The 17,882-nt window shown below is 40.2% G+C and overlaps 1 protein-coding gene across 2 annotated transcripts in view; it reads right to left on the bottom strand.

Moving 5' to 3' along the window:
* The window catches only part of SIM2 (SIM bHLH transcription factor 2), a 52,504-nt gene that overhangs the window by 17,677 nt on the left and 16,945 nt on the right, over positions 1 to 17,882 (bottom strand). For both annotated transcript variants that reach the window (XM_086883954.1, XM_086883955.1), the window contains exons 4-6: positions 17,246 to 17,354; positions 4,743 to 4,828; positions 1,620 to 1,819 (exon numbers count right to left, since the gene is read on the bottom strand). In XM_086883954.1, the coding sequence (XP_086740080.1) occupies positions 1,620 to 1,819; positions 4,743 to 4,828; positions 17,246 to 17,354 (395 nt within the window). The remainder of the gene's footprint in view (positions 1 to 1,619; positions 1,820 to 4,742; positions 4,829 to 17,245; positions 17,355 to 17,882) is intronic.

Below are 17,882 nucleotides of genomic sequence, written 5' to 3'. Positions count from 1 at the left end.
TGTGCTGTGCAGGTGACAGGACACACAAGGAAGCAGAGCTCACCCCAGTGATCAGTTCTGGTCTCTTGAATTCTTCAAAGGCTTTTTAAAACCCCTTTCAATGAATGCACCATGAAAGCTCACTTTGGAGGGAAGCGACTGTCTTCTCCTCCCAGTGACCTCAGTGAACCAGCTTCTGTGTGGTTTATGTTGTGTCAGGTGTCTAGAAAGGGATTTTGAGCTGCTCCTTCCCACAGCTTTCGTGCTGTCTTCTGTGATGGTTACATCTCAAGATCCATCCCCTTGCATGGAAACCAGAGCTAAGCCTGAAACCAATTTTTTCTAACTCCTAACGTGCCCCTGTTTTGAGCAAATACAGTTTGGTTTGCTCAGCTGGGAGAGCAAAAGGCTTTGGTGAAGCTGAATTCCCCTGCTTGTCCCGTGTGTGGATGACACCCATCTGCTCCTTGGTAAACACAGCTCTGCAACAGCTCTGGGTCTATCCCTGCTCCTGTCAGCACCTCTGCTTGCTCTGTGGCTTTTGAAGACACTTCTGTCTCCAGGCAGCTCCTCCCAGGCACATCATTCCCTTTTCCTCACATGCAAGGACGTGTTGCTGAACCCCTCGTGCTCTTTTGTAGCCGCGGCACGAAGCGATGTGTGCCAAAAAATCAGGAAGGGTTCCAGAAACAACGAATTCTTTGTGTCCCAGCAGCTGATGGAGCCACTGTCCCCTGGGCTGAGCATGGAGAAAAGCCTCTTCTTGAATGGTCAACCTCAGCTCTGTTGGATACAGAGGTTTTCTCCCACATTCACCACATGAATGTATTCCCTACAAATCCAGCCCGCCAGGAAAATGGGGAATGTGGGACACACAGGAAAGGAGTTTTGAAGAATGATCATCTTGCCAATAGTTTGTGTGTTTGGGATTTTCCCTTCAAAGTCTCCTGGACTGCACTGGATAAAGTATTGTATCCTACAAGGTACCTGCTCCAAAACCAGAGAAATTAATTTCAGTTCTGGTTCTGTGCCCATCTGAGCTCCATCAGCTGAAGTGAAGGCAGGGCTCTCCTTCCTCAGCTGCTCTTCCCAAAATTTTGTTTAAGAAGGTCCTGTTTTTGTGTGTAGCAGTCAATGGAATTCGTTTCCATTTGAACAACCCCATTATTAGTGTTGGTTTCATGGTCAGAGCATTACACTAAAAGACAGAACTCTCTTTCCCTACTGCTCTTTCAAAAGCTTTCTGGATGTCCCCAGCCGGTTTGACCTCAGTATTCCAGCTTTGGGGTTGGTTTTTTGGGGCTTTTTGGTACAGCCTCATTCCTTTTTGCTGGCTTTGTGTGGTAAAATTTGTATCCTTTCAGGTAAAAAACTATCACTGCTCCTGTGACCAATCCTCACAGCAAGAAGCTTTTAGCCGACCCTAAAAGCGCAGGAAACTCCAGCTTAAATTAGACAGGCTCTTATTTCTTGGCATTCCAGACAAAGTCTGGTCTATCCCCCTGCCTGAAAGGCTTTGAAATCTCTGAGTTCCAGATCTATTTTGGACTGCTGGATTTTTTTCACGGATGTTTTGTCCCGTTGGGAAACCGCGGCAGTTTAGGCGGACGCTCGATGCCGGAGATGAAAGAGCTGCTTACCTGGAATCGAGGAATATCAGTTTTAGGTCCAAACTGGCTCTGAACATAAACATGTTACTGTGGAGCTTGATCTCAGTGATGGCACTGGGAGGCAAAGATTGCCCCACGGCCACCAGCCCGACGATTTGGTAACAGGAATCGTACAGGGACATATCCAGCATGTACTGACGGATCTTCAAGTAGCCACTGCAGTGGATCACCTGGAAAAAGGGGAAAACGCCCTCAGGATCTGATGGAAAAGCCCCAGAGCTGCTGCCCACTCAGTCTCAATGAGCTGATAAACACACACTCCCCCATAATATTAAATTTTGGGTTGCCTGTTGATTGCAGTTAATTTGTAAATAGAGATTAAGACTCAGTAAGCGCAGTTTTGTGTTTGCTGACAGCGTGATTAATCCAGTATTGAAGCACCTCCTCTCTGGGGACTGCCTAATTGCTTCCTAATTAATACTTTAATCTCCTTGATACAGATTTCTTGTAGACACAGCCAGAATTTCTGTTCATTGATTAAAAAAAAAAAATATCTGGAAATTGCTTTTTTTAAGATGTCATTCTCTCTCCCACACACACTCAAAGATTAATAAAAACATTTTAGCAAGTTATTATTCATAATAATAGAATAGAATAGAATAGAATAGAAATATTAATAAAAACATTTTAATGAGTTATTATTCTGATGTAAATAAAAGCACTTTAAAAAAGGCTTTTGAAAAACCTAGTGGTTATTGATGCATCACAAAGCAATAAAAATTAACTGATGTTTATGCAAATGCACAAGAAATGAGTTTTAAGTTCTCTGCTCAAGTTTAGAGCTTTGTTTTGGTTTTTTTTTTTGACCTGTGACCAAACCCAAGGTCCTGAGCTCAGATTTCGGGATCCTTGTGTACAATTGCTGTTCACAGAGGTGATAATGACAGTGTTAGACTGTAAAAATTCAGTGTCAGCTAAGGGGAGGGCGAAATGTATCCTGGGGATTATTCCAGGCCAGAAGATTTATTTAGTGTGGTGCTGGTGTTCAGAAATCATCAGTGCCCCTGCCAATTTTATGGTCCAAGCAGCAGGAATATCAACCTTCAGCTGAATTTCTCTGTTTGATTGGCTTTTAACTGAAAGGAATTAATTTTCAGTGTATTTAGTGTTCTAAACAACGTAGCAAACATCACCTGGAAATGGGCTCCTCCTGCTTAACCTTCCTCCTCTGCAGGGATTGAAATGTTTAGCCAAAGCACAGTAAGAAGATCTCTCAGCAGATTCTCAATTCCCCCATCACATGGTCCATGAGTTTTTTCTGTGCTTCAGCTAATGAGGTGATTTCTTAAAAATTAAGTCCTGACTTTAAGCACAGTCAAATGGAATAAATTTCGGCCAACATCTCTCCAGACAGAAGAATCCTTTGATTTTTCACTGTGCAAACTTCTAATAGTGAGCCAAAGAAAGTGATGCCTCTGATTAACAGTGATAATTGGGAATTAAAAAACCCAAAAACCCCCCAAAGCCACGTGGAGATGCCACGACTGCAAGCTCTACTCCTTTAGCTGATTTCAGATTCAGCTTTGGGACAGAAGCATTTTTGCTGGGGAGCAGCTGAGCAAACAGGGCTCAGTGTAATGAAGAATTATCAGTGCAGCCAGGTAGGGAAGAGTGCAAACAGATCCATGTCTGCACCTTCAGCATTCCTGCAGAGCTCTGCTCCTCTTCCAGGCTTTGCTTTTTGGGTTTTGAAGGACTCTGAATGAATCCTCACCAGAATGAATGGAAATGAGCCTCTCTGGTGGGGGCAGAGTTAACCTAGGCAGCTCAAAGAGCAGCAAATGCAAAGCTGAAAAGAAAAACTACCTGTAAAGCTGAAAGTAAAAGCTACCTGAACATCTGAAAATAAAAACTACTGCACATCTGAAAATAAAAACTACTGCAAAGCTGAAAGTAAAAGCTACTGCAAATCTGAAAAGTTACTGCAAAGCTGAAAATAAAAACTGCTTGTAAAGATGAATATAAAAATTACTGCAAATCTGAAAACAAAACCTACCTGCAAATCTGAAAATCAAAAACTACTGCACATCTGAAAATAAAAACTACTGCACATCTGAAAATAAAAACTACTGCAAATCTGAAAGTAAAAGCTACTGCAAAGCTGAAAATAAAAACTACTTCATATTTGAAAACAAAAACTGCCTCAAATCTAAAAAGAAAAGCTACTGCAAATCTGAAACTAAAAACTGCCTGTAAAGATGAAAATGAAAACTACTGCATATTTGAAAATAAAAGCTGCCTGCAAACTGGAAAATAAAAGTTACTGCAAAGCTGAAAATAAATAAAAGCTATTGCAAATCTGAAAATAACTACCTGTAAAGATGAATATAAAACTATTGCACATCTGAAAATAAAAACTACTGCAAATCTGAAAGTAAAAGCTACTGCAAAGCTGAAAATAAAAGCTTTGCATAAAAAACAAATAAAAACGCATAAAAAAAATAAAAACCACTGCACATCTGAAAATAAAAACTGTCTGTAAGACTCAAAATAAAAGCTACTGCAGACTTGAAAATAAAAACTACCTGCAAATCTGAAAATAAAAGCTAGTGCAAGTCTGAAAATAAAAGCCACTCAAATGACAGCTGTTATTTTATGACCTGAGTGTTTGTTGTGGCTTTGATTTCATGTCATAAATAAAAATAATCGAATGAACTGTGAGATTTATAAACAGAACCTGCTGGTTTGGTACAATTCCACGCTGAGGTGATGGCAGTGGTTGGGTTTTTTTAGTGTTGAGGCCAAGGAGGTGCCTTGTGCAGCTGGGTGGGATGTGGAAAATTTCCAGATTCCCGTCTCTGGGTTCCTGCCTCACCTGCCCCCCATTCCATGGGGGAATAAAACCGGGCTGTGTGCTCTCCTGGCAGCTCCAGGGCTGGGCTCCAGATATAATTCCCAGGGACCAAGGTGAGGGAATGTGCCACAAAATTTAAATTTGAAATACTGAGGGCATTTTAGGGACTTTTTCTGATTCTTTCCATCACAAACTTTGCTCTCAACTGCACATATGTAAAAATAAAACCCCAAAACAAACACTTAAATAAATAAGCTTGTCAATTGTTAAATATTGGAGAAGTAATTTAAAAACATTACCTTGTAGCCACTGCACGTCAGCCCTGCATTCCTCTTGGCTAGGACACACTTCATCCTCAGGAAAAAGGATCTCTCAATTTCATATTCTGAAAGCACAAAGCACACTGCTGATTTATTCCTGAAGATCCTAAATCTGCCCAGAATTCTCCCAGAGGTGTTGATATCTGAGCTTTAGGAAGAAGCAGAAATCAGCCATTCTCCTTTCCCACCCCTGCCCTCGGGATTTGTTTCACCTCCCTGTTGGGATTCCCTGGGAAATTTGGACAACTCTGCACCATTAGGTCTTCAAATTTCTGGTTTTACCACCCTCCACAAGGAATTCCCTTGTTTCTAAACAGCTGACTCCAGTTCTGCTGGGTAAAGGGAAGGAAAAGTGTCTTTTGGAGCCTAGGGAAACGAAGGGAATCTCCAAAATCACAACAGAATGGGAAACAAGAGAATTTTGTGGGTTTGGAATAATTTGAGTGCTCATGGCTGGTTGTGTAACGTTTTTTAAAAATTTGATTTTGTTTCTTTTTCTCTCTCTCAATTCTGCTGCTGTGCTTCTTCTGCACTTCTTTTCACTCCTGGCTTTCTCAGCTCCTCTGAGCTGAGCTCCTTGGGGATGTTCCCTCACGGGGAGTCCTGTTTATCACAGCCCTCTGGGTCAGGACACAAACTCCAAAGCCTCTTGGGATCTTCTTCCTCGTGTTTATTAGGATGTTATCACAAAACCTGGCAGGTCTCTCCAGACTTTCTGCACAAGTTTAATTCACCTCAATCTGGTTCATTTTCTCCTGATGGTACAGAATGGCCTCACTTGTGCCTCACTTTGGGCTTTGAAGGCACAAAATGGCCCTGAACCACTCAGTTCTTTTATCTTTATACTCATTCTTACCCAATTAACAACAGACACGTAAATTATTTTTCTTAATGACCCAATGACCCATCACCTGAGTGCTGCACTGTGACATTTTCTATCCAATCACTCACTATTATCCAAAAACCTCAAGAAGAACATGAAGAAGAAAGAAGGAAAAGAAACATTTTAAACCTTCCATCTTGTCTTCTGCTTTCTAAACTATTTTAAACTTTAACTTTTTCACCCAGTGACTTAAGAAAACTCTCTAATCTACACACTCACACTTTCAGCTTTTCTATCTGACTTTAACAGTGGTTTTCATGTATCACCATGCAAACATGCTCATGAATTTCATATTGTATGAAATTCAGTGTTTTTCTGGATCTCAGAGACAAGGACATACATTCTGTGTCTCAGACTCCAACAGGTCGTGCCCAGACCTTCTGGGCTCCATGTGCAGAGTCATGACCTGACTTCCAAAACTATCCTGGGGGGTTGTTTTTAAACAAATATTTTCATGGATAACCCCAAAAAAGGTTTAAAGTTCATTCAAAAAGGTTTGAAGGTCATTGCTCAGGTGTACACAGACTTTCTGCTGTGGATATGAGGCAGGAATATTCTGATATAATCTGACATTATTATCTGTAATGGTAATTACTCTCAATAATGGTTCAGACATCACAAATAATTCTGATTTTTTACTGAAGGTTGCAGTTTGGCAGAACTATTTTAGGACAAGGAAGAAAACCCATTTGGTCCAACTGTGAATAGGAAAATCAGGGAAGCAGAAGAGTTCTGTGCTTTGTCCTAACTCCCCACAGGGTTTTAACCAAAATCCACTGTCATCAGCCGGGAACTTTCTTTAATTTGGTTTAACTGCTGAGTTTTACTCCTGATTTTTGTGCCTCCATCACCCAGTTCACCCCTCCTGGCCACACACCTGCAGTGGTTTGAGCCTCACGCCACTGCCTGGAACCAACATGTTCTCTATATTAAATCCTGGGCTTAAAGGGATGAAGATACAACCACAAAAAAAAAGGGATTTAGAAAGGGGGGAAAGAAATGTTTCCTGAGCATTTAAATTTCCCATTTATCTCTCTAATTAAAATTAGATCTCTATGGGGAAAAGCTGGCACTTGAAGGAGCTGCACATCCACTGCAGAGTTTGAAATACAAATTTATACATTGTGGGGATGGGAATGCACACAAACCCCTCCCATAATGACCTGGATGTGCAAGACATTAATATGAATAAATATCCATAATTAATTAGCTTTCATATTAACTTTGTCATATAACTTTAACCTCAGTACCCCTAAAAGCAGCAGAAATGGACAGCAAAGCACTGAACTGAAATTAAAGAAAGAACTGAATTAAATTTGTAACTGTAGAACTTCTTGAATGGGAAATAGAATCCTGGAATCCTGCTGGATGCTGCCACATCCATCAGTAGAAAACAAAACTCATCCAGGCTGGAGCTGATGCAATAAAGATGATGTAGAAAATGGGGTACTGAGAGGTTTAGCAAACAAAGAGGGAGACACTGAATATTCAAATAGGAGAAATCACAGTTAAGTTTAGAAAAAAAAAAGAAAAAAATAACAACATGCAGCATCTAGATTTAGTAATGAAATTATTGCTGTCACTGGGGTTTCTTTCAAACAAATGTGTGAGCCCAGAGAGAATTTGGGCTGTCAAGAAGGTAAAAGAGGTAAAAGAAAGAAACCCAATGAAGTGCTGCCAGTTCTTAAAGGTCAGGAGATCTGTGGGTTAAGCACATAGATATGAAAGTCAGGAGAGAAAATAATGAATAATCAAATGTTATGACTGAACCACAATGTAAGAAGCACTAAAGGAAAATAAACCTCTTAATTATTAGTGAATATTCATTTAATTACTGAAGCTTGGCCACTCTAATTATTCAGGAATGTTAATAATCTAAATGCATCATTGGAAGCGATGTGAACACCTTTCCTCTGAGTGTTATAAAATGTTTAAAATTCTATGTATAAACTATTCTATTCATTATAGAGAAAAGGTGACACTGACATGTTGCAGACATCAGCTGATGAAGGATGAGAACCAAAATAATCCTGAAGAGAGCAGAAAGCCTTGCAGAGATATTCCAGCTGCAACTGGGTGATTCTTGTAGGTCACTTCCAGCTCAGCTATTCTATCCTATCCTATCCTATCCTATTCTATTCTATTCTATTCTATTCTATTCTATTCTATTCTATTCTATTCTATTCTATTCTATTCTATTCTATTCTATTCTATTCTATTCTATTCTATTCTATTCTATTCTATTCTATTCTATTCTATCCTATCCTATCCTATCCTATCCTATCCTATCCTATCCTATTCTACTCTATTCTACCCTACCCTATCCTATTCCTATTCCTATTCCTATTCCTATTCCTATTCCTATTCCTATTCCTATTCCTATTCCTATTCCTATTCCTATTCCTATTATTTCTATTTCTATTTCTATTTCTATTTCTATTTCTATTTCTATTTCTATTTCTATTTCCATTTCCATTTCCATTTCCATTCCTATTCCTAATCCTATTCCTATTCCTATTTCTATTTCTTATTTCTATTATATTAGATTTCCCATCCCTGGCAGTGCCCAAGGCCAGGCTGGACATTGGGAGCAGCTGGGACAGTGGGAGGTGTCCCTGCCATGGCTGGGTTGGCTCTGGATGAGCTTTAAGGGTCCCTTCCAACCTAAACCACTCCATGATTTTGTGATTCCATGAAATCAGGGCCCATGTCCATGTCCAGGGTGCCCATTTCAAATGCACCACTGTTTATTTTTTACCCAAATCCATGTTTCCCTTTCCAGACTCATCAAAGTTTTTCTGCTCTAACAATTATTTCTATTTGAATCATTATTTCCCTATTGCCTGCTCAGCTTACAGAGCTCCCTCCCTGAACAGATGGAGCTGAGATTCAGTAAAAGCTATAAATGAGGCAGAAATTAAATGGCTTCATTCAAATCCCAGCCCAGATTTGTCCAAACACCCTCCCAGAGCTGAAACACAATGACCTGGGAGTAAGAACACAGAAAATCCATGCTGGTGTGGACATAGAGAAGTTGTGTTTCTTTCCCAGAGCACCATTTCTACAAAGTGTGTCCTCTCCATTAATCCCTTTTCTTTTATTAGCAAATCCTGCAATGCAGTTTGACTTTAAGGCAAGAATAAACCAACTTTTCTCTATTTCACAGATTTTTATGTTCCTACTCCCATAAACAGAATTAATGTTATGGTGAAGAAAAGGACTCTGGATATTTTGGATAAAAAATTCGTGCATTTGTTCACTCCCATTGCACGACTGCCAAGCAGGATTCTGCGAGCATTTCTGTGAAATTATGGTTTAGTTTATGGAAGTCAGCATTGTCCATCCCTAGAGGAGCAACTCTGAAATCCATCTTTGCTTTCCAATCCATCTTTAATCTCTTTGGACAGAAAACAGTCACAGAACCCTGTGGTTACTCAGTGGAGGGAGAAGAAAAAAAGGATCACCATGAATTTTTTTCCCCACAACTTCACCTCTCATGCCTTTGTTTCCTCTGAGGTGAAAGCTGCTCTTTTATCTCTCATTTCCAGATTTTGACATTAGCAAAATATGACACTGCTCTGCTGCAGAACCACTTTATAAATGAATACTCCTAAAACTGCCCATGTGTTGCTTTAGGAATGGGACATCTCATCTGGTACTACACAAAAAAATAAAAAATAAAAAATAAAAAATAAAAAATAAAAAATAAAAAATAAAAAAATAAAAAATTAAAAATAATAAAAATAAAAATAAAAACAAAAACAAATAAAAATATAAAAAATAAATATAAAAAATAAAAATTAAACATAAAAAATAAAAATAAAAAAGAAAAAGAAAAAGAAAAAAACAAAAAATAAAAAATGTGGAAAGAAGCATTAAAATTGGGAGCTCTTGGCACAGGCAGTGATTTGTGGCTGCTCCACAGAGCAGCTTGGGTGCAACCCCAAATTCCACCTCTAGTGGAGGAGATGGAAAATGGGAAAGACAAGAATTTTTAGAGCAGTGGCCACCTGATTCCACCTTCCCTCCTGTGCACCTTGTGCCTGCCTGGAGCTGCTGCCTCCCTCTGGAGATAAGGCCATGTGTGATAATTACTGTGTGATAATTACTGTCCCCATGTCCCTGCTGGACTGTTCTACCCTGGAAACACAGAGAACAAAAATCCATGTCTGGATAACGCCTCCCTGCCCATCCCCCAGACACTCTGCACGTTTTTGTCCCTTCTAGTTGGTTATTTTTGTTGGATCTGCTCTGCTCTAGGAAGTCACACGTGCTCTGCTGTTTTTCTGGTGGGATTTGCAGAGCATCTGGGTCCCAAACAGCCCAGGGAGGATCTCAGCTTGTCTCTGGTGAGCACAAAGTTATGGATTTGTGAGAGACAGGAAGAATTCCAGAATCCCAGAGTGGTTTAGGTTGGGAGGACCTTAAAAATCATTCAAGTGCCAGCCCTGCCATGGCAGGGACACCTCCCACTGTCCCAGCTGCTCCCAATGTCCAGCCTGGCCTTGGGCACTGCCAGGGATCCAGGGGCAGCCCCAGCTGCTCTGGCAATTCCATCCCAGCCCCTGCCCACCCTGCCAGGGAACAATTCCTGCCCAAGATCCCACCTAACCCTGTCCTTTGTGAGTTTAAAACCATTCCCCCTTGTCCTGTCCTCACATGCCCTCATGAAAATTTCCTCTCCATTTCTCTTGGAGCCCCTCAGGCACTGGAAAGGGCTCTGAGGTCTCCTGGAACCTCCTCTTCCCCTGGCTGAGCAGGATACAGGACATGACATCTTCCATCCCTTAATTCTGAACAAGGGTGACACCAAATTCCAAAGCAGAAAAGAAATGTAGGGCTCATGCAGAAAGAGCTCCCTGCAAAACACAGTTTTGAGATAATCCTAGAAGGTGGAAATCCAGGATTGGCAAAAGGGGCACCTTGATTTTCCCTGGTAATGTTTTGCTGTGGTGGAAAAGCATCCAGTTCTGTTTTCAACCCATCCTGGAGCTCCAAACTTGCACAAACTCTCCAAATTTCCTCCCCATTTGGGCAGTTTGTTCTATTTGCTGCCTGTGTTCGGAATCCTGCCAGTGCTGCAGAGGGGAAATTCTCTATTATCATTCCTATCATATCCAAACTCAGCCATTTACTGACATTCACCAAAATTCTACTTCGCTCCTCTAAGTGAAGCTTCCAAACTTTTCTTGGGGAAGGAATTCACCAGGAAAGCAAAATAACAGATTTTTACAGTATGAAACACTCTGCTTTAGTATATTTTACTGTTAATTACCAATGAAAAGAGAAGTTTTAATGAGTTGTCAGCAATTTTCTCTCTTTTCCACTTTCCACAGCAAAATTTATAATAATTTTCAAATAATAATTTATAAAATAATAATTTCTTTGTTTCTCAGATTTAAAGGAAACAAGCAAATGTAATGGGATCATAATAAGCCATCAGTAATGCTTCTCCTGTAAACTATTTTGAAATTAATGAAAATTAAAATGTCTTTCAATGTTGGTATTTTGCCCATGTGCTACTAGAAAAATTCTTCATAAGTTCATGTAAAAATCATCTTGCCAGATGCAAAATTTTTCTATTCCCTTCTTTAAATGTGATGGGAGGGAGGGTGGAGGAAAAGTCTGCACAGGGATTTGCTTCTTAGCTGGGGGAAACAGAGCCCTTAAAGCATCAAGTGGAGAAAGGCTGACATAATGTATTCCACATTCCTCATGCAGCTTCCATCAGGTTGTAACTCATCATTTCAGAATTATCCAGTTGTTAGCAGAAAACTGGGATGGCTGCAGGAATTTCCACATTTCTTTCCCTGCTCTGGGGAATGTTAAGATGCTTTTAGCATGCCACGCCTCGCCGCGTGAGTCAGCAAAATTTGGGAAGCTATGGATGTGTTTTAAAGCTTTCAAATTCCAGGAAAAGCATCTGAAAGCAATAAGAGACACACAGTGTCTGACTGCAAACACACATGGAAGGGCAGCATTGATTAATTCCTTGTTCTGGTTAACCTGCAGTGCAAATATTTTTTTTATTTTCTTGTTTTCTTGCTTTTAGCAGCTGCCAGGACACGAGATGGATGGTTTGGGAAGTGTTGCTGCTCTGCTGCAAGCTTTAAATGCTGTGTTGTGCACTGGGAAACAAAGATTTCTGCATAAATAGTTGGTACAGGGAGACAGAGCAGCAACACAGACATTTTACTTCTAACATTTGATTTTAACATTTGTAATCATTTGAGGCCTTAAGGTCCTGGTTGATCATATTCATCCCAGCTTGTGTTGGCATTCCATGGTTTTCCCTTCAAGGACCCTGCTGGTGGGAACTGGATGTGATCAATAATCCTGGAACAGCCCTCAGCACCCAGTCCCTGAAATCCAACCCCAATTTCAGCCTCATCCAAAGTGCTCATCACCTCTGCAGAGGGCACTTGGTGGCATCGGGTCACAAACCCCTGCCAGCCTTGTCCCCTCCCCAGAGCCAAAACGCTTTGCTGCTGAGCTCTGGTGGCTTGGACTGGCCTGGATATTTGGATTTAAGTTCTGTGTGAGAAGAGGAAATGGACAAACTCCTCACAGGACTGCAGGAAGCTCTGGAGCTGCTGTTGATGCGCCTCAGCCCGAGTGCTGGGGGTGCCACAATAGAAGAAAGATGGAAAAGCTCCCAGAGAATGCCAAAAGGAGGGACACAAGGGTGGTGAAGGGTCTGGAGGGGCCACACAAGGAGAGGGAACTTGGAATGTCCAGCTGGAGCAGAGGAAGCTGAGGGGAAACTCCTCAGGGGCTGCAGCTTCCCCAAGGGCCAGCTCTGATCTCTGCTCCTGGCACAGGGACAGCACCAGGGCATGGCTGGAGCTCGCCCAGCAGGGATTTAGGTTGGCTTTTAGGGCAAGGCTCTTCTTTCCCCACAGGCTGCTGGCACTGCCCAGGCTCCCCAGGGAATGGGCACGGCCCCGAGGCTGCCAGAGCTCCAGGAGCATCCAGGGATGCCCAAGCTGGGCTTGTTGGGGGGTCTGGGCAGGGCAGGGTGGGATTGATGATCCTGAGGGATTATTCCCACCCAGATATTCCATGATGAGCCAGAATTTGGCAGGGCACCACAACCAGCACCTGGCAGCTGTCCTGCAATAAGGAGGAGCCTCCAGTCAGACACAAACATAACTTTGCAGGATTCAGACACCGCTTTTATCTCATCCTGGTTTAGGACAGAGGCCCAGGAAGGCTGATGTCAGCAAAGCCACGCTGAACACAGAGTGTGAAACTCCAGCTTGAGTCCTCACAGGCACCAAACCAACCCCAAACACACTGAGGTGCTGCTGACCTGAAATACCTGAAAGCAAAATTTGGCAGTGAAGTCACCTGAGATCTGAGCACAGCCAGCACTCACAATTTGGAACAGATATCAAAATATTCTCCTCTTTGATTTCACCCCTTTCCTATTTTCCCTGCTAACCCACTGCAGCTGAAGAGAATGGATTTGTTTTGTTACAAATAAAGCCAAGTTTGCCTGAAGACTCAGGTGAGTCTGAGTTTGATTTGCTGAGCCATTCCCAAATTTTAATGTTTATGTGAGGGAGATTATTCCTTCTCCCCACCCAAAACACCCTCAGCTGTTGGCTTCTCTCATAGCAAGGGATTTGCACCTATTGCTTTACATTTTCTATGCTGGTCATGCAAGTAAAAAGCAGATTAAAGACTTTTTAGGTTTGAGCTGAAGCTCTCCAAATCCTCCACAGCTGATGGGGTTTATGGTTTTCATTCACCTGGAGACTTAAAAGCTGAAGGAGAATTAAATCAGAGGAGTAACTTGGGTGGTTTATTTATATATAAATATATTTATATTTAAATATAAATATTGAAATATTAACATTAAATGTTAATATTAAGTATGCAATTTAATGCAAATATAATTATTAAATATAAATATCTTCTCCAAGTCTAGGAATCCAAAGTAGATACTGCTGCTTTGAGGTTTTTACCAATTAATTTCCTCTGCCACACAAAATTTCATACAAAACACACATAAAATGGACCAAAATCTGAAATAATTTTCCTTATTCCTGTCCTAAATTTTCTCATCAAAGGCTTTTACTCCTGTGCTGAGCTCAGTAACTTCCCTTTGCCTAAATTCTGTCTTTTACAAAGACACCCAGCCTTGACTGGAGATGTAAAACTGGAAGAAATCACTGCTTCCCTCAGAATATTTTTCCTGTGGCTAATCAAACCCCCAGTTAAAAATGTGTGAATTATTCTGATTTGAGCTTTAGTAGTTTCAATGCACAGATGTTGGTCCTTGAAATATTTGGGGTTTTTTAATTCTAAATCCATAGTTTAGTTTCCAGTATTTTGTTTCTTTGGAAATTTGGACACATTTGGTAATTAAGTCACCTCTTAATTCCTGAATCCTGGAATGGTTTGGGATGGAAAGGACCTTAAAAATCACTTTATCCCACCCCTGTCATGGCAGGGACACCTTCCATTGTCCCAGGCTGCTCCAACCCCCATGTTCAACCTGGCCTGGGACACTTCCAGGGATCCAGGGACAGCCACAGCTTCCCTGGGCACTTCCCTCATCATATTCCCAAATTTTATTACCATTATTATTGCTATGAAGTCAGAAACTTCTGGAATCATGTGATTATTGATGTATTTCCCCCTCTCTTTTAGAAAACCAAATTATCTGCACTCTGTGTTTGAAGCTGTGTCTTGTTCTACATGAATCATGAGGAAGCCCAAGGCAAACTTAAAAAAATAAAATATAAGAATTTAAGAATGTTTATGATTTATAAATCCCAGAGCAAACATAAAAAAAAATTTAAAATTTAAGAATGTTTATGCTTTATAAATAATATGGTTGTTTTTTTTTTAATAACAGGGTTATTTATCTGGAGAAAAACAATGTGACAGTGAGGATTGTGTAAAGAAATCCACACACTGTTTGATTTTTGCAAAAATTTGCATTTCCCTGAGAAATAAATAAAGAGACAGCACCCAAATTTACAAAAACTGTAAAACCAGAGGTCAAAAATAATCTGTGCTCTGGGCTGTTTAATCCCAGTAACAAAATATCACAAAGCACAGATATTGTTGACATTTGTGATTTTATTCCTCTCAAATCTTACCCAGCTACAACTGCTGGACTACAAATAGATATAAAAATCTGAGCTTTAGCTGAAGAAAACATCTTGAGCAAGGTAATCATGAGCCAAGCTGGAAATTTGGGATATAAAATCTGTGTCTGCAGTGCAATATTGATTTTATGCCTAAGCAATGCCCCAGATTGGAGAAATCTATAAGATAATAAAGTTATAAAAGGAAATTTTTGATTCTGCCCAGTGACTTGATGATTCAGGTGTGTTTTAAAAGATTAAAAGAGAGAAAATCAAATTGAAATGGCAAAAAATGCTCTTTAAAATAGTCTGGTTTCCTCTTGGTTTTTTGGTGTTTTTTTTAAATCAAGCCACTTTCATTTCACTTCTCTTTAATTTATTGGTAGAACTCTATGTTTTATTTAAATATTGAAAATATCTACTCAGATACAGACAGAAGTTGCTTCATTCCTGTCATTTATTCAATAGTTTTTAAGTCTTCACTGGATTAAATAAAAATCTTGCTTTGGTTATTGCAAACCAGGTTATACCTCAAGATTTTAATGTATAAAAAACAGCAGGAAAGGGAATTACCGGCACAGGGAAGAAAACAGTAAATAAATATTTGTTCTGTTCATTTTAGAAAGATTTAGCTGTAGATTCTGGATATTTTAATACACCCACTCCATGCATTGTATGGGGAAGAAACACAGAACTGAAATAGAATAAAATAATCCCTAAATAGAGCAGAATTCCTTTCTTTATCTCCTCCAAGACTGGGAATCCTAAGGAGATGCTGTTGCTTTGAGGTTTTTAGCAATTCATTTCCTCTGCTGCACAAAACTTGATACAAAACACACAGAAACGGACCAAAATTGAAAATAATTTTCCTTATTCCTATCCTGAATTTCCTTGTCACTGTAGGGTGAGGCAAAGAAAGCTGCAGAGAATGAGGAATTTATCTGGGAAGAACAGGAAGAGCTGTGGGATGATTTGCTTTTAGCACAGAAATTAATCCCAGTCAGTTGTTCCTGGCTTTAAATTTGTAAAAATCTGCAATAGTAAATTGAAAAATATTCAAATTTGAAGGAAAGCAGGAGACTGCTGCCATTGCCAAGCCAGTAGGTATAAAAATATCTCACTACTAATTCTGGATATCAGAGAACTGCATGAAAACTCTTGGATTTCACAGAATTATTGAGGCTGGGAGAGACTTTAAAGATTATCCAGTCCCACCATCAAAATCACCCTTAAGTCATTTACATCAGAGGTGTGTCTGTTTATCAGTAAGCTGGAAAAAGGGAAAAAAATGTTGTTTTTTAAAAATATTGGTATTTTTTAAAAAAATCTGACAGAGGAATGAACAAAGTAGGAAAAAATCATAGAGAGGATTTTGAAAAAAATAAGTTTCCTTTCCAAGACACCAAGGGAGGTGTTTTTTTTCCAAGACAACCTGTTTGGGAATGAAGAAAAGAGAAGGAAACTGAGAGAATTCTTCCATTTTCAGCATTTGGAGCAGTCCAGGTGCTCCCAAGCAATCAAATTCCCTGAATTTAGAAGGAACACGGTTCTGCTCTGCTGGAATCACAGAGGCCAGAACCAGGCACAGGCACCAAAACTGGAAAAAAATTAAATTGAATTCTAAACAAAATTGTAGCAAGAACCCAAAATTCCTGATGTTTTTTAGGAGCTGTGCTTTGAAAAGACTGACAAAAACTGGATAAATCAATAAATCCAGCTGATAAATCAATTATGAAATACAAGTGGAAGCTCCATTGTGATGGGGCCAGACTGGTTCTGATCTTTGATGGTTCAAAGAATTGCCCCAGAGGAAACACAAACTAAAGAAATGAGAATGTTTCTGTTCCTGACACAGCAATTGCAACACTGGTGACAACTTCACACACAAAGGGTGGTGTCAATATTTCTGTGGCTGTCAGCAGGACGAGAGGACGTGATTTTCCTCCAAAAGTCACTTTTTAAAAGAGATTTTCTAAACCCCAGTCCTTTACCAAACCCATTTCTGCTCTTCCTACAGTGGTGAATATTAAGTCTGAGTTCTTTTTTCCCAAGCTTTGAGTTTAACAGTTGTTTTAAAATATTAAAAATACCCTTCAATTTCCTGATTACCTGATGTTTTATTAGTTCTTTTCCCACTCTGACCATGCAGCTGAGCTGTGCACAACCGGGCCACCACAAGATTTCTGCAGCCTCAGCCATGATGACAAAATAAAAGAGATGAAGAAGCCACTGGGCTGAAGGTAAAAACCTGTTTAAAGCTTCATGGCATAAAAGGCATAATTTAATTTTGGTTATCTTATTCCCTTTAGTAGAACAACATAAAATCCTGGATCACACTTTTGAATTCCTGCTGCTCCCCCATTTGAACTTCAAACAGGATAAATATGAATTTATGGATTCATGGAATGCTTTGGGTTGCAATTTGTTCCATTTCAGCCTCGGGATTGGGGGTTTTTTTTGTACTTTTTCACTGTGTTTTGATCCCAGATGTTTAATACCTTGCAGGAGGTGAGGATGAAGAGGCTGGTGGGCAGTGAGGACAGCAGTCATCTCATCGTGATCTGAGGGGTGGATATACTCGTAAATGCTGTTTCCAGTCAGCTCCACCTGGGGAAAAAACATGGAATAAAAGCAGCTGGATCATTTTCTGCCCTCAAACACCCTGCACTCCAGTTCTGAAACATGAGCTGGGTGTAGCAAAAGCATCTCCCAAATCCACAGCCATTAATCCGAATTAATCCTTTCCTCAGCAGTGATTGATATTAAGGAGGTTTTTATGGGAATTTTGGGTGTTGCATCAGAGACAGAAGAGCTCCTGTTAGGGCTGGAAGTGAAGTGATAAATTAGAGCAGCTGTAGAAATGTTAAATTGCCACAAACGGGAGGAAAACTCTGATGAATGCCTCTCAAGAAGACAAATATTAAAATTAAAATTATGTTCCTCCAGGTTTCCAGAAACTCTCACCTGCTCTCACACAATTCCTTTGTGTTTTCCCACCGCCAGCAGGACAAGGGCTCTGAGAGAACCCAAAAATCAGATTTCCATGGATTTTCATTGCTCTAAACAAGCACAAACAGTAAAGATCTGCCTTAAATATCCTGTATTCCCTCTCCTGCCCTGAGCTTTGCCTGCATG

The sequence above is a fragment of the Cyanistes caeruleus genome, chromosome 3 (genome assembly GCF_971803275.1).
Source record: "Cyanistes caeruleus chromosome 3, bCyaCae1.hap1.1, whole genome shotgun sequence".
Lineage (NCBI taxonomy): Eukaryota > Metazoa > Chordata > Aves > Passeriformes > Paridae > Cyanistes > Cyanistes caeruleus.
Note: the sequence above shows the minus strand (reverse complement) of the source record. Positions and strands in the feature narration are given on the sequence as shown.